General features: G+C 38.5%; 1 protein-coding gene across 2 annotated transcripts; it reads right to left on the reverse strand.

Moving 5' to 3' along the window:
- Window positions 1-2,091: 2,091 nt before the first annotated feature.
- Window positions 2,092-22,316, reverse strand: LOC105442906. Of its 2 annotated transcripts, none has more exons than XM_030993476.1 (8): window positions 21,940-22,316; window positions 8,499-8,562; window positions 5,863-5,915; window positions 5,208-5,336; window positions 4,435-4,625; window positions 4,200-4,277; window positions 3,103-3,325; window positions 2,092-2,543 (listed from the first exon to the last, which is right to left on the reverse strand). In XM_030993476.1, exons 1-8 carry the CDS (start codon window positions 22,166-22,168, stop codon window positions 2,497-2,499), a joined length of 1,014 nt encoding a protein of 337 aa, XP_030849336.1. In that variant the 5' UTR covers window positions 22,169-22,316; the 3' UTR covers window positions 2,092-2,496. The 2 variants fall into 2 exon arrangements, with proteins under 2 accessions (XP_030849336.1, XP_030849337.1); XM_030993477.1 differs by lacking the exon at window positions 21,940-22,316 and adding an exon at window positions 12,530-12,857.
- Window positions 22,317-22,668: the final 352 nt, after the last annotated feature.

Here is a 22,668-nt window from a genome sequence, read left to right on the forward strand (position 1 = left end):
ACTACTATTCCATATAAATCAGAATTGTACTAAAAATGTTCCATGCTGAAAATTGACTCTTTTTGTACAAAAGACACGCTACTACATCATGTACATTATTGGAATAAATCCCCTTATCTTTATGTCTCTCTCTCTCTCTCTCTCTCTCTCTCCCTCTCTTTTCTATCTCTCTCTCTCTTCTCTCTCTCTCTCTCTGTTTCTATCTATCTCTCTCTTTCTCTCCCTCTCTCTCTATCTATCTCACCACTCTCTCTCTCTCTCTCTCTCCCTCTTTCTGATTCTTCCAAGTAAGGTGTACATGTATTTCGTTTTTAGAGTAAAACTTTTCCAAGTTCGGTGATCTTCCTTAAATCTCCGTCCCATTTATGTTTGGGCGAGTTATTGCACACACCCTCACATGGCGATCAAAACATCTTTCTCTCTGTTCGCTGAGTTTACCCTCATCAGATGTACGCTCCGATCGAAAATATAAATCAATGTACGACATAGCATACACCCTGACATAATAATTAGCAAGACTCGGGGTATACGTCTAGCACAGATAAAAAGGCACATAAAGTGGGTAAGGGGATGGGTACCGGGTTCATTCAGGGACAATTTTTTGTTTTTGTTCATCAACAAAAAGATGAAAATGCAAATTAGGGAAAAATTAGGGTAAAACACGTACGGGAAGGGATGTCACTTTCTTTTCACATTCCGTTTCCCCTAATACCCCCCCCCCCTTTTTTTGGGGGGGGGGGTGGGGCGGGGGCGGGGGCGGGGCAATCGCATGTAACCCATTTTACATCCCACATAGAGAACACGTACAAGGCATAATGCTTAAAGATATGGTTACAGGAATGTTTCTTTGAAATACTTATAAGCATAACGTTTATTTACACGTTCTTAGAATCTATAGAGAAGCAGGCAAATTTCTGAAATTCCATTTTCCCAATCTCTTTATTTCGTATAATAACATTTTCACCGACCAAACATTATCATATAGTTGTTGACAAGGAAATAGTAGAAATATAGCATACAGAGTCCTTTATAATTTTGTTAATTCAATTCGGAATACCTCACTAAAAGGGCTAGTTGAGTTCTGTTGCAGAGGGCGCTACGCAAAATATTTTTTTTGAGAGATAATGAAAAACTGAATGTCAAATTTGAAAGAACATAATATTTAAATGACAAAATCATCTTTGTTTGATCAAAATCGGTTCAGAGACGGCTGAAATATAACGATTTCTAATACTTGTGTACCACCACAAATATTAGATATTTTGAAAAATTTGAAAAAACCGTTGAAAAAAACGAAATAATGCCTTTTACGTCGTATTTCAGCCAATGCCGATGTTGGCTTTTTTGTTGGCATTTTCGTGTTGCTTATATTACCCACAATCAGCCGGCTCATGTATTGTTATCTTTAATTAAATAATTAAGTAACGGTCACCATGTTCTTTTTTTAAGTGGAGCTGAATTGGTATGATCGTATTAGCTAAATTTCACACATTTTTCGGTCTAAAATTACCTTCATAGCAATTTTAGGTTCTAAAAGGGCACTATAAATGTCATAGATAAGAATAAGAGCAATAACCATGCACTTTGAAGGCATTTGCGGTCTGAAAACAGAACTCAACTATCCCTTTAAATGTTGCCCTATAAAGTATATAAATCAAGTCTTATAATTAACAATACATTCATGTTACGATATGATGATATATTCATCACAATGAATAGACAGCTCTCTTCCCATATACCCAGAACATCCTAATAGACAGATGACAATGATTTTCAATAGTTATATCACTATGAATATGACGGACAAAGAAAGAGGACAAAATATACAGTTCCTCATTCTACCCTCAACAATTAGAGGGGTAGACAAAGGAACATCCCTTCACTGCTATTAATATGTAAACGTGTGTAGAACAGGTGTCACATGCAGTGGAGGGATGTTCCTTTGTCTACCACAGCAATTGTTGAGGGTAGAATGAGGAACTGTATATTTTGTCCTTTTTCTTTGTCCGTCATGTTCATAGTGTATGCACCCCGCCTATTAAATCAACTGCCCCGAAACATCATCCGTACAGCACCCACATTATAGACACCTTTAAGAAGCACTTGAAGACGTATTTATTTAACTGATTTTCCACCTTTATACAATGTAAAGCGCTGTGATACTTATTGTGTGAGAGTGCCATATAAATGAATATATCTTTAATACAATTATTTTAAAATCAGGTTAGTCAAAGTTACGCAATTTTACAAACTATCACCAAAATTAACAGTATGAACTGGAAAATAATTCTAAAGCAAAGATTACAAAATAAAGCCATTTCACGGATACGACAAAACATATAATAAAAACATATTTTGAGCATATATTGGTAATTAATGCATCACTCAAACGATAATGAAAAATGAGAGACGCTGAAGGAAAATGACGTCAACAAAATGGCGTCATATTCATGTCTGCAGTCACGTGATAAACGGTTTCCTCCAATCAGAAGCGTGCTAATAGCCGATACAAAGCTCAGTATAATCCCTCCCTGGGATATGGCCTATAGAATGAGAGAAAAAATGTAAAAATGTATTTTACTGCTTCATACTTCAAGGCATAATCATCATACATAAAGAAAGCCATCATCCATGTACTGATTATTAGTTATTAACTTTGGATATTAATAAGGGTGGCTTTTATTCAGTATTAGAAAAGATACGTTGTTTCGAAATGAACAATTATTATTTGTTACCTGAACATGTACCATGAAACCCAACTTTAGGTATGCACTGTGTTTCTTAAGCATAAATAGTTGATTTGTTCCCCCTTCCCCTATTTTCTCTCACTCATTCTCTGCCTCTCTCTCTCTCTCTCTCTCTCTCACTCATTCTCTCCCTATCTCTCTCTCTCTCTCTCTCTCTCACTCACTCATTCTCTCCCTATCTCTCTCTCTCTCTCTCCTTCTCTCTCTCTCTCTCTCCCCAACCCTTTCCATTTTCTCTTTCTGTTTCTCTTCCCCTCTTTTGTCTCTTTATTCCGAATGGCCTGAAATTGTTATTGCATCTCTTAGTTCTATTTTCTTCTTTTTTTTAATCTTAAAAAACTTAGTTCTATCTTACCATGCCTCTCAGAGACCGTTTTACAGATTTCATCATAGCGCCCTCTCTGGACAAGGAGATCAAACGCGTCGTTCCACCAGATGACGAAATCGGGGTTATTGTGACGTGTCATGATGGAATTCCCTCCCTTCAGACACTTATTATCGAAGTCTGGTGGCGTGATTTTCATCAAGGTGGTGTCTTCTTCATATTGACCTAGGGCTGAGACAAAGATGACATCAACCTACAGAAATAATGGAAAAAGAAGGTAAGTATAGGCCCATTTTCTTAGACCTATATAATCATAGATTTTGATTTTTTTTTGGGGGGGGGGGGGGGGGGGGGGGGTAGTGAGCACATTTTTTTTTTTTTTTGATCCTCAAAAAAAAATTCAATTTGCACACCCCCCCCCCCCCTTGAGCGCCAGGGGGGGGGGGGCCCAACCCCCCAAAAAGGTAAAAATCACGTAATTTTACATGATTTTTTCCCCCTGGATCCGCCACTGCCTCTAACACCTTTTCAAAATGCCCGATAGAGCGGCGCTAGACCGGGAGGAGTCGGTCACGCGAGCTGTCGCTCAATTCATGGACCATCACTTTTTTGTAATTGTTTGCCATTGAATGTCTAAGTAAAGTGTCGTTTTTCGCCTGTTTATATTATCGTATTTTGCTGTCACTGTATTATCATAACTTAAAGGCTGTCAATACTGCTGGGCCAGAAGGGATTAGACCACCCAGCCAGGTCACTGACAGGTGGTTATCTCATCAACTCAGCTCTCAACTTACATAAGAAAAAGAGGATCATGGGGGACCAACAGGCACCTATTGGCAAAAGTTTTCTATATTAGTGGGAGCAAGTAGCTACAAGTAGGACAGTGGGGCTTTAAAGAGCTACATGTACTTCAAGCTTACTTTGCATTTCTTCTAGATTAGCCATGTCAAATCATTCGTTCCCAACATTTTGTTTCATAAATTGTCTTATTCATCGTGATTTGAAAACATATTACCACTATGTATTAAAATGCTCATATTGTTACTGATTATTATTGTATGAAAACATCATAAAACAATACATGAAATTAAATCAAATATTCAAGTCAGCTGTTATTACTTACTAACCTCTCCATTGTTGAGTGCTTCAACTAGTCTGTCTGCTGAGGCGAAATGTATGATCTGGCCTTGAGCAAGACGCGAACCCTGCAAAGAAACAAAGGGCCATCAAATTTCGGATGATTTTGTATTGATTCATATCGGGAAATAGGTAACTTAGCCTCCACAATACAGCAACAAAAAAACACAAAACAAATTAAAACAAATTTATCAAACAATCAAATCAAATCAAATCCAACTATACCTCAATATCAGTGTATCGGGCTAGACAGAACTCGTCGTAGGCCCAGCCGTCAGCGAACCCGACCTTCCGGTTTGTCAAATCATCGTACGGGAGTGTGCTGCCGTTCTTTGCATATATTGCAACTTTGGAAGCTTCCATGTAAGGTTTGGTGAAGGAGTATGTTAGCAGACGGTCAAATGTTTGGATCCAACCTGAAAGGTAATACAAAATGTTGGTATGGGATCGTAAATTTGGTTGAAATGAACATATTAGAAGCATGTGCGATTTCACAATATTCAATGATTGTTGTAGCGGTTGAAATCGAGTCTAAAGTGATGAAATTGTAAATAATAAACTCTTAATGTTGTATCGCTCCCTCTCAAGATTGAACGTAAGCTTTAAAACAATATTTCTTGACTATACTTTCGACTGTACATTAACAATTAAATACTTCTACTCTTAGTACTAGTTTTACTGCTACTACTTCTAGTAGTAGAAGTAGTAGTCGAATTATTAACAGTAGTAGCAGTCGTAGTACAGTAGTAGTAGTACAGTAGTAGTAGTACTAGGAGTAAAAGTATTTAATTGTTAATGTACACAATATCTACGGTCCTCCACTTTGCAGCCTGCGCCCAAGTCTCTTCTCTACTCGGTGCACTATTTACAGGCCTGCACATGCCAATCTAATAACAGTGGCACTCACATCCTGGCGGGAACCCATTCACAACCTGGGTGGAGAGAAGTAATTTTTAGAGAAAATGCCCTTTGCAATTAGAACTTTATTATCTACTCACCCGAGCACCCGTCATACCAGCCTCCCATTAGCCCCTGGCCGCCCCTGGGCCGCTGGCCTGCGTTGCTGTCCCAACAGTTGCCATAGACGTCGTATACCAATTTGCAGTTCTTGTTAGCGATGGCGCAAACTTGTGATATTGAAATAGAAGTAAATAAACTGATACAGGTTATGAAACGTTGATGCACTTGCCTGTGTAAATAGTCAGAACCGTTTACAGAGCAAAGGATATAAATCAATATTTTGTGAACCTGTTCAGAAGTTTATGTGGTGTAGATGGATGCACTGCTTAGAACGGAGAGTTTATTAATGAACTTTACACTTATTTTGTTTAGCCATACGATAGGCGATGTTCGCTTACTTGAAAATATACATATGGCAATGAGGCAATGAAGCAAAACCGTTACAAAAAATCGATGATTAATCGTTAATTATTATTCGACTTATCCGAAATCTTAAAATTCTATATTTTGTTTAACTACATTGTGTATAAGCTTTTTTTTTTGCTTACAATAAATTTTATCACCTGACGAAGTGTTGCAGCGGCACACGAAACGTCGTGATCTATTGATCCCTTGTTGACCATACATTGCGAGACAAAATAATATCATTAGTGATTTTATTTTCGATAAAAACCAAGTGCTTCTTATTCTTACCCGCATCCAATATGTCCGGGTTAAATCCCCGGATGGTGTAAGTCTCTTCATCCCTGTGTCAAAAATCAAAGGTCAAGGTCAAGAAAGGTCAATGAGAAAGCGAAGATTAAATGTTCATATAACTCTTGAGAGCGGCATGTCCAGATGAGAATGCAACATGAAACTTTTTAAAGCGATACTAAACTGAAAACTCTCTGCCCTAGCGTACTGCTTTTTAATCAACGCCTTGATAGCTACTCAATGTCAAATTGCCAACAGTGCCTAAACCCAATTCCCAATTCCCACTATATAGTTCAATACTTTCAAAGATGTGATCGAAGCGTGCGGAATTTCGACTCTCTTTTGAGAATCTGCATTATTTTGTTAAATATGCTGAATTGGTAGACAGACGATATAAGCGACGCAAGACTTGGGCGTAAACAAGAAGATGTTGTATTGCCCTTTGCGATCGACACTAAAATCTACGGTCGGCGCGGGAGGGGGGAAACTCCCCCTCCCTGCTCCCACCCCCCTAGGGAGCGTGCTACGCGCGCTTTTTAAGTGATTCGCACGCTTCGCGTGCTCCCTACCGCGCACCCCCCTAAAATGAAATCCTGGCTACTCGCTTGTCCAAGCTTCTTATTTGTTTCCGTTTAAGCCCATCATTAAACACTGGGGCACAGCATTCAATGACAGGACGAATATAGCCAGTATATACCAGTTTCAAATCAGCTTAAGACAGTCCATATCGTTCAGAAGCCTAAACATATACAACTTTCTATTCCATTTTTGGAGGATTTCAGTGACATGTAGATCCCATTTCAGATTGGATTGCACGATGACACCAAGAATTTTAGCAGAGTGGAAGTTTTGCAGGGGTGAGTCATAAATATAACTAGTCAGTTCGGCAGGAGGATTTTTGGAGAATCAGAAGCAAGGATTTCACTAGCTTATAACAAAAACTGTCATTCATCACTGATGACAAGTTTTTTTTAAATGGAGGCGCCTTGGCACGTAGATCGCTATTAAACACGTACAAGCCCGACGAAGATAATTACTATATTCAGGGGCGCATTACTACAAGGAACTTGGGGAAGAAGTGGGCTGTTGCATGGGATGCGCCTGAGTACACAAAGGGGCGTATACAGCGGAAGCTATACAATAATAACGTCAAATACATAAGCCAGTTCACGGTTGCAGTCTGAACATGAGCAGACACTATGAATATGACGGACAAAGAAAGAGGACAAAATATACAGTTTCGCAGTCCTCAGATAGGGGGTGCTTTCAAAAAGAGGGAACAAGCATACGCGTACCCTAAATAACACTGAGTGGGGGGGGGGCATGATATACAGGTGGAAGTATTTTTTGAAAAGGGGTAACAAAGGCTGTTTATATAGCACCTCCATGGCTCCATCGGTACAGGAGTGAATATTTCAAAATGTACAAAGTCGGACCTCTTCATGTTTTTAAGATATGTGAATATTCAGGGTTATTGCACTAAATTAAATGTGCTAACCATGAACTGGTATGTTGTAATAATAATCCGTATAATAGATTATGTCGTATATATCCAGGGTAGCCTCACCGGTATCAATAACATTCTTCCTGCAATCATAATCTCCCCGTCCCAGAAAAAAACGAAACCGAGAATCCGTTCCACTAGCTGTCTGCTAGCTGCCCTAACAACAAAGAACTTCAAGACGAAAGACTTCATGCACGGCTGATCCCGGGGCTGGTCGTCATGCACGAAACATAGTTTGTTCTTTGTTACTACGGCAGGCAGCCAGCGAAAACTAATTGGTTTAATAACATTATGGAAATGCAAGCATTTCTTCACACAAACAGAACTTTGTTATTCCTGGCTCATTTTTCCTGATTGAGGTGTCATAATTATGAAAGGGCAGAAAATGAACCTTCTGGAAATGTGATTTTCTTTTTGAAATTCAGATACCGTTCGCCCAATGACTTTTGGTACCCTTTCTTCAAATTATTTTTAATCACTCATGCGTAAAATATACATCACAAATATGTGTCATTTATTAATTATAATTGTGATTAAGTTCTGACAAAACATCGATAACGGGATGTTAATGCAATAAGGTACTAAGTGGGTGAGGGCATACCACTGTCTTTTGTTCATGTTTTTGTTTAATCTAGCTGACTGATGTTTTCATATAATAGCCCATTGAAACCCTTCTTTTCATGGTGCTGTTTGGGGATTTCTGAGATAGCAACTGCTTAAAATGTGAATTTTGGGCGTAGTAATTTTGCGAATTGGACCATAATGTCCTATTCATTTTAAAGATTAACTTACAAGTATTCAACGTTGCTACCATAGCATATGGCCTTTTTATTACAAAGTTAACTCACAAGTATTCGACGCTGCTACCATAGTATGGCCTATGTATTTTAAAGGTTAACTGACAAGTATTCGACGTTGCAACCACAGTTTGACCTATAAAGTAGGCCTATGTATTTTAAAGGTTAACTGACAAGTATTCGACGTTGCAACCACAGTTTGACCTATTTATTATAAAGTTAACTAAAAAGTATTCAACGTTGCTACCATAGTACATGGCCTTTTTATTATGAAGTTAACTGACAAGTATTCAATGTTCCTACCGTATGGCATATTTATTATAAAGTTAACTTACAAGTATTCAACGTTGCTACCGTAGTGGCCGATAGCGATCATCCAGATCTTCTCGTCACTAGTAACTGTTTCAAAGAAAGACAAAAAGAAAAATAGATAAATCAATTCAATTCAGTATGCACTTCAAGTTTATTTCCCCATTTGGTTAAAAACAAAGAAATACAATCAACATATGTAGGTGTGTGTGGGTGTGTGGGTGTCTGTGTATGAGTTGGCAGGTATGAACAAAGATCTGTAATACTATGATTTTCATGGTGAAGTATGTTTTATTTATGTCAAGATTGGCGGGACAAGTACCAGCTTTAGAAAAGATGAAGAAAACTATATTTAATTAGAGGGATGAGGAAAAGAAAATAGCCATTAGAATAGGAAAGCTGGGATTACATTTTTTAAAGTGGGAGCAGCTTAGTATTAATTAAGATTTGTTTTCCTCTCCATCGTGAGCTTGTTAAAGTGTAACTCTATTTTGCAGCCATATCTTACTTATTTAGTATATTTTTCTTGAGTAGAGAATGTTAGCAGACATCCACTGAGGAGTGTGTGTGTGTGTGTGTGTGTGTGTGTGTGTGTGTGTGTTTGTATGAGGGAGGGGGATCTGGGAGTCCCAGTAAAATAATCTCCAGTTGTTTTAATAATATATTTGTTGTTATTATAAGTGAATAATATGTACAGTTGACTTATAACTTATGTTTATGTACTTTAAGTTTACTAACACTGAATATTTGCTCAGTTATATAATTATACTGCATATGAGTTGTTGTTTAATTATGTTTATGGATAAGCAATCAATATTGAAAACGTTTATTTTTTAAATTAAATTGTATGTTTGTATTTGGAGGAATAAAACAAAATTACTTTTTTTTTAAGTGTATGTGTCTGTGCGTTCATATAGGCCTGTATGTATATATAATATATATAAATATAGGCCTATATACGTGTATGAAACAAAGATTTGAAAGAAACATTCCTCATAATGTGGTGGGAAACACAAAGACCAGCAGGCCTATCAAGGTGATTCCCAGACTAACACAAATAACATAAAATGTTCATTTATCGTGCTTATTATAAACGGGAGTGGAATCAAGGAAAGATACAAAATAGCTCTAAAAATATTATGTCATGAATACATAAACAGCAAATAAACGCACTTCACTACACTACAATGCAATTCCAGACGGATAAACCCAGACTGACCTAGATGCGGTTCGGTGTGTGACAAGAAGAGCCCCACAAATCGATTCACACAAATTGGATGGATATTGTGGAGAAAGCTTCAAAAGGAGGCTGAGTTTATGAAAAGCTTCCATCGACAAATATTTCTTATTTCTTACCCCTACTGTCTGGTGTAGAATCAGCTATTGGATGAAGTGCCATTTGGGCTACAACCCCAGGGGGGGCGTTTAAAAAAACTTGTCATCAGTGACAAACGATAGTTTTTGTTTTAAACTACTGAAATCCTTGCTTCTGGTTGGTTATCAACAGATTTGTCACTGATTTTTGTCTTTTGTCATTAAAAAAAGGCTTTGTGAAACGGGTCCCAGTTCGCCTATTACCCCAATAATTCTATTCCTATATGGTCTACACCAGTCCTGTCTACTATTCACATGGTCCAATCATTTGGTCGAATGGCCATTTCAGCTAATATTTATCAGGGGTGATTCGCGGGGAAAAAATGGCATCTAACAACATAACCCCCTTTCGAGTAAGAAAATTGGGGGGAAATAGGGCAAAATAGGGAAGATTAGAGAAAATAACAGGAAATCAGTAAAATCAGGATAAAAGAGGGAAGAAGAAAAAAAATCTGGTTAAAAAATTTTCTAAAAAATAAAAAATAATCGGGAAACCGATTTAAATCGGGTTTTCAGGCCTGATTTATTTGGGACAATTTCCATTTGGTCTAATTATAATAAGTCTACTACCCATATGGTCTAAACATTTTTATTTATCTTTTGGCCCTAGAAAATTTAAAAATCGCAACCCCCCCCCCCCCCCCCCCTTTGAGCACCAAGGGAGGAGGCCTGTTTCCAAATAAAGGTAAAAATCACGTGTTTTTACCTCTTTTTTCCCCCAGGGGAGGGGGCCGGGCCGCGTATTTTTATTAACACGCTAGCGAGGGGAGTTTCTTGATTAATTCCAATGAAACCGCTCGCGAAGAGTCTAGGACTGGATCGAAGCTAGAGCTCGCGAGTGCTACACGCTTTAGTGTGAATTTACATCGAGGACAAAGTTTGCTTAATTTTGTCTTGAAACACTTGAATGGTTATGGAACCTGTTTGTGTTTCTAATCTTCAAATATAACAAACACATCAACATATTACCTGGACATCTCCCTGCGTGGGGGTAACGCATGTCACACACAGAAATATGAGAAGAAGAGAGAGAATAATGTAAAAGAGAAGAAGATAGAGGATAGAGGAAAAGGAGAGAGACAGAGAGAGAGAGAGAGAGAAATAGAGAGAAGAAAGGGAAAAAAAAAGGAAGAACATGAAACTTAAATTTACACTTAGGCTGAGTTGGCTCGACATGTGCCTAAAGCACAACAATACGAAAACAGAAGTGATATATAATTGTCTTAAGAGAGAAAGATAGGTTATTTCTAAAATGAAATGAAAGGGGCTATGTGACTTTCAAGGAGGAAATTACAATTTCTATCGCTCGTAACGACTATTTTGAATTTCCTATTTTTTTTTTGTATAATTCAAGAACTTCCTGGGGCTCCGCCCCAAGACTCCCGGCAAAGGCAAATTATTTACACAATTTCTTGCTGTCTGCTGCCTCGAGATCACTGGACTCTGACAGGAGCGAAAAAAGGTAACAATGTATAGCAAGAATTCCTATTCAGTGAAGGATTTATCCTTTTTATTATTAAAGACTCCCGGCAAAGGCTCTTCCCCCCCCCCCCCCCCGCACCCCATCCGTAAAGATAGAAGTGGTTCCCATGACAACCAAATTGGAGAGAGTGTGAGCTTTTTGTAGTTTAAGCTTCTAACAACCACTCCCGTGGACCTTTTATTATTCATACGTCTTGCTGTCTGCTGCCTCGATATCACTGGAGCGAAGAAAGGTAACAATGTATAGCAAGAATCCCTATTCAGTGAAGGATTTATCCTTTTTATGCAGATGCATTCTTCTACCATTCTTGACCAGAAGTGCGTTTCAAACTCAATGATGTGGGCATCATCCCATTGAATGTTGTGTCCAGTATTAAGGGCATGTTCAGCTATTTGCTGCCTTATAGTGAGGGCTTAAAAAGAGCACACTATAGGGGCAGTGCAATTTAAAGGGATGGATTAGAGTTTATTTCTAAAATGAAATGAAGGGGCTATTTGACTTTCAAGAGTGCTAAAAACTCTAATCCATCCCTTGAAATTTAAAGTGCATTGCCCCCATTGTGTGCTATTCCCTCCCGTGGACCTTTTATTATTCATACGTCTTGCTGTCTGCTGCCTCGAGATCACTGGAGCGAAGAAAGGTAACAATGTATAGCAAGAATCCCTATTCAGTGAAGGATTTATCCTTTTTATGCAGATGCATTCTTCTATAAAGTTTTAAAATACAGTCTAGGCTCCCCGCGAGCGGTTTCATTGGAATTAATCGAGAAATACCCCTCGCTAGCGTGTTAATAAAAAATACGCAGCCGGGCCTCCCCCGCCCCCCCCCCCCCCCCTCTCACCCCTTGACCTGCCAAGTGAAAATGTGATGTGCATAGAAAACGCCCTCATGTGTCCAGACCCGGACTAAACCGTTACTTGATTTACAAAGACGTTATCATGCACTGCTTTTTATGGTCTCCGTTGTGTTAGTAGATGCTAGTAAAAAATCACTTACGCCTTACGGGGGTTCAAAATAGCAACAACAACAACAAAATTGCCTCGTCGCTATGCGGCTCGTGAAAGATGCCCTGCGTCGTCATTGGGTCATCCCCCCTTAGCAAAAAGCTAGAACCGCCCTTGTGCCAACATCATTTCACGAAAAGAGATAGGGAAACAAATATCTAACTTTATGGGCAATAGTACGTGTGTCAATACATACCTGCACCGGACGATCCAGGCGTGTAGATGTTGATTGGCTGCGCCCCGCCCGTGCCTGCTCCGTTGGATTTAGTTAAACCCAAGACCCCGAGCACCAGCGCGGTGATGCTGATGATAGCCAGTAAACAAACCAATAAAACAGTTACTCTATTCTCTTTCATGATGAAAGTACGAGTACACCTAAACCTACGCAAAGACTTTACAGTTAAAACAGAGTTCGACGTGAACAGACCGACAAGTGTGGAGCTAGTTTCGAAACTGTAGCCAAGCCTAATATTCTAGAGAGGAATAGAATAGGGACTTTTAGATTCGCATGAAGACAATGGGGATTGCTACGATCGACGTCCTTGTTATGCACTGCCTTGAATGGACGTCACACGTATTAGTCCACGCAAATCTAAAAGTCCCTATTATCGCGGATTCAGCGATTATGATACAAATGAATACCTCATACTTCAGTGAATGCATGGGCGTAAATCCTTACGTAATACCTATTGTTCAGGGGGGATGAATGAATAGATCACCCCCCCTCCCCCTGAACAATAGGTATTACGTACTCTTACTTAACTTTTTCATCTCTCTCTCTCATACGCCTATCTACCTACTCACCTACTCTTTTCTGTCCTCCTTATCTCCCCCCCCCCCCCTCTCTCTCTCTCTCTCTCTCTCTCTTTCTCCTCTCTACCCTGCCTTTTTCTTTCCTTCTTTCATTTCGACTCCTCCAATGTCTGATTGAATTTATCTTTCACCTTCTTCAGTAAGATACCATTATTTAAGTTCACACAATACATGTTCAAAGGCTGGTTCTGAAATATAGTATGTTTAAATCTTGAGTGTGATATTTTGATAGTTTACGCATTACTCACAATTTCCGCATGCGCATTACCATTTCCTTAAAAGTATAACTTCATTTATTGTATTTTAACTGTTTTAATCTGTATGAATGACATTATAAACGTGGCACTATGAACTGTAATTTTCCATACACAGTCATTATACTTCCTCTAATTCTCTCTCTTCCTCTTTCTCCCGCCCCTTCTCAGTCTCCCACGGTTACCTGTTCTCACACTGTTACCTGTTTCTTACCTTTTACTTCGTTCTTTCTACTATCCAACTCTCGATTCCCTCTTCTCTAACTCTCCTTTTCTCCCACTCTCCTTTTACTCTCCTTTTTTGCTATATCTCTCAGTGCAATATGTGAACATAGCTTGTTTGTTTGATCTTATGTTTGACCTTATGTTTGATCTTATTTTTATTTTTATTTTTATTTTACTTTTATTTGTATTATTATTATTATGCATGATTTATTGAATAAAGAACAGATTTATAATTTGTCTGTTTATTATAAGTTTTGGTTGGTAATTTTTAATCAGACTATGGTGCGCTTAGAAACACCAGTATTAAGCGCCTAATGAATGTTGTGTATTATTATTATTATTATTATTATTATTAACATTGATGTGCAACAGTGCAAGTTCAGTTGTTTTATCATGTAAATTGAATGTAATGTAGCCAACGGGCTGCCAGGTTCAGTATTTAATAAACCGTAAACCAAATATCGTTAAATATCGTTAAATATAAAGGACCTTTCAGTCTTTTGACTCGACGATAGACGGTCAGGAGTATGAGTTGAACAAAAAAAAAAGTTTAAGCACAAACAGGCGCGGTGGAGCATTTTCAAAATTGGGGGGGGGGGGGTCACCATCAAAATAGGGCACTTTCTGGAATATAAGGGGCACCTACAAAGGGAAACATCAAAATGTAAATCTAAGATTTGTGACGTCGAGGGCGAAAAGTTTCAAAATGAGAAAAACAACAACAAATCCTGATGGGTTTTAAAGATGCGATTGCATTGTGAAAGAAACGTTGTGGAATCGAATAGAAAAGGTTAATCATCTAGCATGTAAGTATTGGTGTGTACTGCAAGGTTCTGGAATCATCAAAATGATAAGAAATTTGGCCCAGTCTTGGTAAAGTTACAAGCACTGTACACAGAAAGATGTATATGGGACTACGCGACCACGTGTGCGATATATATTTGGTCCGAATAGATATAATAATTTACCAAATATATCAATTAGTAGGCGGTATCCCGGCAAAATTTGTATTATCACGTATTAGTCAAAACATATTCTTTCACATGATTGTTAATGAGAGCTTCCATTTCATTTTTGAGAGAGTGGCGTTTCAAAAACTGGTCTTTACCTTTAAGCACAATTTAATCATGAAAGACTGAAAATACATTTCATAAGTAACACGGTTATACCAAATATAAATGCGAGCGAGCTTTGGGGGAAATAAATTAAAAAGTTGTTTAAAGTCGCTCTATAGGGGCGTATGTTATGGAGAAAGAAAAAGTGGTATTTTTTCAGAAAGAAAAGGGACACTTATTAGAAAAGAAAAGGGGCACATGTCATAATAAACCTCGAACCTGAAAAGGGCCACTCACCAGAGATGAAAAAGGTACTTATGAGAAAGGAAAAGGGGCATCTGTCGAAGGAAAGGGGGCACCTATCAGATATGTATAGGGGCATTTATCAGAGGTGAAAAGGAGTATTTATGAAAAGGGGAAGGGGCTGTTATATATTTTTTTTAAAGGGAAAAGGCGACTTTATAAGAAGGAAATAGAGTAATTAATGAAAAGGCCCCCCCCCCCCCCCCCCACCTCGGGAGTGCCGCCCTGAGCACAAAGCTTTAACGTGTATGTCTTTATTTCCCAATCTGTTTTATTTTCTTCTTTTGCTTTGTTTTCCTTTTGATGTCTTTCTTCATTTTCTTCTCTTTGTGTTTGGCAAAATGTTCCCTTTAATTCACCTTTTCCCGTTTTTTCTCTAGTCTCTTTCTTGACCTTATATTTGTATCTTCTTTATCGTTCTCTCTCTCTCTCTCTCTCCGTCTCTCCTTTCACGCGTACTTTTTGGCACCCCTTTGTAAAAAAAAAAAGTTGGTCTTAGTGGAAACAAACAAATCCAGGGAGGGGAGATTATAGAAATCGAACAAAGAAGAAAGTCATGAAAATTGACACTCGAGATCGATAACTTTCTCCTTGTCAAGTTGGTCCTGATGTGTATAAAAATGTGTAGGCCAGGGGTTCTCAAACTTTTTCTTTGACGGTCCGGAAGTGATTTCTATGAAAGCAGTAAGGTCCGAAATGACACTTGTATACTGAAGATAATGAGGCTTGTTTTTGGTCAAATATCTGATTCAAGGAGAATTGTTATAGTTTAAAAAACAGAGCCGTCAGTGCTTCCACTCGTTTAAATAGAGTTTCCCGAAAAAAAAACCCAATTTCCTGGAATTAGAAGGAATTTTCTTAAAACTTTCAAAATGCCTCTTACGTAGATTTTTTATTTGGATGAATCGCTATGACGTTTGAATATATATTAATTATTTAGTGGGCTTATTTTGCCTAATGGATATTCCGTACATGGCAGAGCTTGAGGGGCCTGGCAGAGCCCCAGGATGCTCTCGAGTTTATTTGACTTTCAAGAGAGAAAATTGTCTTGAAGGGAGAAAGTGAGGTTATTTCTTTCTCTCTTATAGACAATTTTATGAGATGGAATGTTCAATCTGAAAGCTTTATGTGCTCTTTGAAAATAGCACACAATGGGGGCAATGCACTTTAAATTTCAAGGGATGGATTAGAGTTGTTATCGCTCTTGAAAGTCGAATAGCCCCTTCATTTCATTTTAGAAATAAACTCTAATCCATCCCTTCAAATTGCACTGCCCCTATTGTGTGCTCTTTTTAAGCCCTCACTATAAGGCAGCAAATAGCTGAACACGCCCTTAATACTGGACACAACATTCAATGGGATGATGCCCACATCATTGAGTTTGAAACGCACTTCTGGTCAAGAATGGTAGAAGAATGCATCTGCATAAAAAGGATAAATCCTTCACTGAATAGGGATTCTTGCTATACATTGTTACCTTTCTTCGCTCCAGTGATCTCAGTGAACTACAAAAAACTCACTCTCTCCAATTTGGTTGTCATGGGAACCACTTCTATCTTTATGGATGGGGTGCAGGGGGAGAACCTTTGCCGGGAGTCTTTCATAATAAAAAGGATAAATTCTTCACTGAATAGGAATTCTTGCTATACATTGTTACCTTTCTTCGCTCCTGTCAGAGTCCAGTGATCTCGAGGCATCAGGCAGCAAGAAATTGTGTAAATAATTTGCCTTTGCCGGGAGTCTTGGGGCGGAGCCCCAGGAAGTTCTTGAATTATACAAAAATATAGGAAATTCAAAATAGTCGTTACGAGCGATAGAAATTGTAATTTCCTCCTTGAAAGTCACATAGCCCCTTTCATTTCATTTTAGAAATAACCTATCTTTCTCTCTTAAGACAATTCGTCGCTGTTTTCACGAAGTGACGGTAGTGAAAAAAAATTGCATTCACTTTGCGTTACGATTTTCCTCGCTACCGTCACTTCGTGAAAACAAGGACGAATTATATATCACTTCTGTTTTCGTATTGTTGTGCTTTAGGCACATGTCGAGCCAACTCAGCCTAAGTGTAAATTTAAGTTTCATGGTCTTCCTTTTTTCTTTCTTTCTTTCTCTCTATTTATCCCTCTCTCTCTCCTTTTCCTCTTTCCTCTATCTTCTTCTCTTTTACATTATTCTCTCTCTTCTTCTCATATGTCTGTGTGTAACATGCGTTACCCCCACGTGTGACATCGCACATAAATGCCAGTTGGAGATTCCCCATCTAAATACATGTATTGATCTCGATTTAAAAAAATCTTTCTCATTAATTCTATTAGCGATATTTCTAATACTCACACTAATCTCCAGCTAAAACAAAAATCGTCTACTTTCTCTCAAGACAACATTATATAAAGGATTCATTAATGCAAAGCTATTTGGCGAGTCATCTCTCAATGTCAATAACTTCTTGCTTTCCTCATCTCCCAGTCTCCCTTGCTTTTATATTCCTCGTTACTTCCTTCCAATTGATCTCCAACTTAATTGATTTCTCCACATCTCCATATATTCCAGTTTATGCACTGTATCTATTCTTCAATTTCGGGTATATCAATGCAAATATTACTCAAAATCCATTATATAAATCACACTCAGGCAGGGGCGTCGCCAAAAGGGGGGGGGGGGTGCGACACCTTTTTTCTTTTTCCCGACGGCAGCGCAATTTTACCGACAATATACTGACAGGTGGGGGTGTGTGGGGGGGGGGGGTCGCACCCCCCCCCCCCCCCCCCCCCCCCCCCCACCTGTCAGTATATTGTCGGTAAAATTGCGCTGCCGTCGGGAAAAAGAGAAAAGGGGGAGGGAAAAAAAGAGAGGGGAAAAAAGAGAGGGAAAAAAGAGAGGGAAAAAAGAGAGGGAAAAAAGAGAGGGAAAAAAGAGAGGGGAAAAAGAGAGGGAAAGGGAAATAAAATAAAAAATAAAATGAAAAGAAAAGAAAGAAAGGAAAAGTAAGGAAAAGAAAGGAAAGAAAGAGAAAAAAGAAAAAGAGGGAGGAGAGGAAAGAAAGGAAAAGAAAGAAAAGAAAGAAAAAATGAAGAAAAAAGAGTGAAAGGGAAACAAAAGAAACGGGGAGTGAAAGAGAGAAGAGATAGGGGAGGTAAGAGTCTGAGAGAGGAGGAGTGGGAGTAAAAGAGAGAAGGGGGTTGTTGGGTGGAGTCGTTTCGTCGAGGGAGCAAGAAAGACACGGGTAACTATGTTGCTGTGTCGGGTCAGCTGTGTCGGTGTTCTTGCTCGATCCTCGTGTACTATATCAATCCAGAAGTTTGAAGTCGGTGAGATGTATATTGTCGGTCGGCCGACAAGTTTTTTTCCCTACGAACTGTGACTTCTTATCCGCTGTGACGACTTCCAGAGTGACTACAACTACAATACTTGTATTTTCTCGAAGTTTCACTTTCCTATAATATCAGCTAAAGAAATCAGAGGTTTAAAATTTTCGGGGAAACTAAATTCAAAAAAGGTTTAAGAATCGAAAACGGTACGACGAATCGTCTTCTTTCTCTAATAATGTAATGAAACGTCAAAACTTCCGCGCTTCGCGCGGGAGGGGGAAGCTTCATTCGGATTAAGAGTCGAGAACAGTACACCGAATCGTCTGCTTTTTCTCATAATTTAATGAAATGTCAAAGCTTCCACGCTTCGCGCGGGAGGGGGAGAAACTGAATTTCGACACGGATTAAGAGTCGAGAACAGTACACCGAATCGTCTGCTTTTTCTCATAATTTAATGAAACGTCAAAGCTTCCGCGCTTTGCGCGGGAGGGGGGAACTGAATTCAGACAAGGATAAACAGTCGAGAACGGTACAGCAAACCGTCTTCTTTTAATAATAATTTAATGAAACGTCATAGCTTTCGCGCTTCGCGCGGGAGGGGTGGGGGAAACTTCATTCAGCCAAGGATTAACAGTCGAAAACGGTACCATTAATCGTCTTATTTTCCTAATAATTTAAGGAAACGTCTAACCTTCCGCGCTTCGCGCGGGAGGCCCATCACCCACACCCCCGTAATGAGCGCGCTTTTAAGTGATTCTCTTGCTCACTACCACCCCTCCCTCAAATAAGATCCTAGCTCCGCGCCTGCATTAATATATATAGCTATGATGCTGACTAAATTGAAGAAATAATTCGTATATTTATGTCGTCGAGAAAAATGACCATTTTGCGCATATGCAAGTACTATAGTCCATAGGAACAACAATTTAGCCTTCGGCCCCAGGTTTATAGGGTTGAATTTGTAGATATTGGACATTTAATTTTGTCCTTATTGGTGGCTAGTTTTGTCGGTAATCGTTGGCCTCTATACCCCCCCCCCCCCCACTGAAAATGGTCTAGCGACGCCCCTGCACTCAGGAAACGGCCAATTGACGAGAATTGCTTCAATCTATATTTTTCATGTATCATTAATATATGGTTTTACAATGGCTATGGTGATGAGATGTCTTGGTAATATGTTGAAGTGTTTGTTACATTTGAAGATTAGAAACACAAACAGGTTCCATAACCATTCAAGTGTTTCAAGACAAAGTTAAGCAAACTTTGTCCTTGATGTAAATTCACACTAGCGTGTAGCACTCGCGAGCTCTCCGATCCAGTCCTAGACTCTTCGCGAGCGGTTTCATTGGAATTAATCAAGAAACTCCCCTCTCTAGCGTGTAAATAAAAAATACGCCTCCGGGAACGGGGGTACCGCATGCGTGTTCCCACAATATCCGGCTCGTAACAAAGAAAAAGATCTGCCCGTATTGACTTTACACACCGGACTTTTGCTGAAAGGGGGGGGGGGGGGGTGCTGGGAACACGCATATGCAGGAGCGTACGCAGGGGGGGGGGGGTTGGAAGTTGGGGTTAACCCCCCCTTCATTTTTTTGTCACAAAGATTCTAAGTCAAACTTAACTCTAAGTTGGACTTAACAATTATGGAAAGCCGTTTGCATCTTTGAAAATATTTTGTTAAAGTTACTTTTAGAGGCATAAAATGTTGATTAAATTCATTCATATTTTCTATTATCAAGGAGATTTCATGTTCTTGATGTGGAATTTATGAAAAGTCTAAAATACTTTAATTTCTGCTTTTTATTATATTTTATTTTAAGGCTACAAATGTCTCTCCATATTTTTTAAGTCCAACATAGAGTTAAGTTCTACTTAAGATCTTTGTGAAACACCCCCTGGAAGGATTCGATACCTATATGTCATTATGTGTGTAAAAAGACCCCCAAAAGGTGGTCTAGGTATGATACATTTAGAATCAAAGGTTCGGTCGCTTAAGATATCGTTGATAAGTAGGTTACTACAAGAAAGTGAACGTGGTGGAAACTTCTTTTTAGATATTAGCTCTCTAAAGTTGGAGAGATCCCTTTATATTTTTAATATAATATTTCTTTGAAAGATATCGATCATCTTTGTAAAAAAAAGTAACCTAGTTTCTATTTTTACTTTCTATGTATTTGGTCAATGATATGGTATGTCGGTTTATTTGAAGTAAAAAATATTGAAAAATTAAATTCTATGTAACAATAGTAATACAATATTTAATAATCATAATGTTGATATTCAACAATTTGAAACAGACTGGTATAGTGAGAGTAGAAAATGTGATGAGAGACGGTAAATGGAAGGAACCACACATAGGAGCATCACTATCCTGGCTGTGTAGTAAAAGCTGTGCTTTTGATTCTCAACATTTCAAACACCACTGTACAAAACTCAACTGATTTCACTCAAAATCAGTACTTTAGTGACAATTGATGACACCTAAATAGCAGTAAAATACATTTATTTCAACTTACTGATGTTAACAAGAAAAATTTAAAAATTAAAATTGTAAGTCTAGTGGCTTACAGCTGCATCGACATGATTGTGTACAGTCTATGCGATATTGTGTGGTGTGTGTATTTGTGTATAGACTTCTAGGTCACTGCCTCACAGCATGTATGCAGTGCTAGAGGTCAATACGCTTTAGCATTGACTCTCTATGCTTTACTGGAGTTGAAGGAACCGTGTATTCTAAACAACTCAATTTATTCCTCTCAGTTATTATTTGATGTGAAATATGCAATCCTTTCCTGTTTACTTTTTGAATAAGATGAGATCTAGAAAAAATAACATTGAATGCAAACGAAAGGAAGATGATTTAATCACACTTAAAACAGGAGATGATATAACTCTTCTATAACTACAACAACAACAAATCAATATTGAGTGCATGAGTTTTTGAAGAACCGTCAACTATATCATTTTGGTCTAATGTTTTGTCATTAATTACCAGACTCCTTCAGCTGGAATTTTTGTCCCAGTTTCAAATGTGTACAATTAGGGATAACAGGATATGTTCAATCTTATTTTCAACATAGCACAGTATATACAATCTATCGAAATTATATAAAATGTACATTCAAAGATAAAAAAATACAACTCAAATCCTTTATGGATTTTAAGTTCATGGTGAAATCATATTTGTAAAGTGTAAGTAACTATAAATTTGGAACAGAAGGTGAAATTCAAAAAATTCTATCAATGGTTGATGTAAAACTTTGATTGTGTTTAAAATTGTATGTATAGGGCCTATATGATTGTTGTTGCTAATAAATACCTCGAAAGCGGATAAGGACGAAGAAAATTCATAGTTAGGCATGAAGTTTTTCAACAAGTTAGAGCTGAGAAGGATATTTTGAATGTATGTGTGTATGTATATGTGTGTTTGTATCATGTTATTTTAAAGTTTTTAAACTGTATAATTTATGTGTAGTAAGTAGTTTCTTTTTCTTTTTAAGGCCCCACCACAAGCAATTTGCTTCTTAGGGTGTCCTTTACCGTATTATGTTTACTATATTACTCATTTGTATGTACATGTTTCATTTTTATGGTTAAATAAACTGAATTGAGATGTAAATGAGAATAGATAGTAAACTTCAGGCTAACCTTGTTGTTCAGTTCCACCCTGATTTATGATGATATCACCACCACCACCACCTCTCCCAAGGTTCACTGCGGCGATGACGAGAGCGACGATCCCGATGATCAGCCCAATGGCGAGAATAACGATGAGTAATGACGACGACGACTGCGGCGATTCATTTTTCTTCGGCTCCTCTTTAATGATAGCTCTAACATCAGAAACACTACTCAGCTCAACATCTTTGCTTGACATGGTTATTTTATATCACGGGCCTATTTTCCAGCAGAAAATCTTCAGCTTGCTCTGAGAAATCTTTGTTGGGGATAACACTATAGTTCATCAAAATGTGCAGTTAGAATATGATGGTAATGATACAGCGGCTAGCTGGACACACCCACCTGTCCACTTGTTTTTCCTTCGAGTCGAAGATCCCTGGTATTCGGTTTATTGTTCCCAACTGCTCTCTTTTCATACTCGATATGCTATTGAAATCTAGCTCACTAAAGCTACAGGAAAGTTTGAGGGGACATGTTTGTGTTGTAGTAATGTGAGATTGTTGCCTCCTGTGGCTGGACCTGGGTTTGGTGCAGGCTATTGTTCAGTGTGCACTCAGGCCTCTCTTGCTTCGCGCGGGAGGGGGAGAAACTGAATTCAGACAAGGATTAAGAGTCGAGCACGGTTCAACGAATCGTCTACTTTCTCTAATAGTTGAATGAAACGCCAAAACTTCCAAGCTTCGCGCGGGAGGGGGG

The sequence above is a fragment of the Strongylocentrotus purpuratus genome, unplaced genomic scaffold (genome assembly GCF_000002235.5).
Source record: "Strongylocentrotus purpuratus isolate Spur 01 unplaced genomic scaffold, Spur_5.0 spur5_scaffold_20, whole genome shotgun sequence".
Classification (NCBI taxonomy): Eukaryota; Metazoa; Echinodermata; class Echinoidea; order Camarodonta; family Strongylocentrotidae; genus Strongylocentrotus; species Strongylocentrotus purpuratus.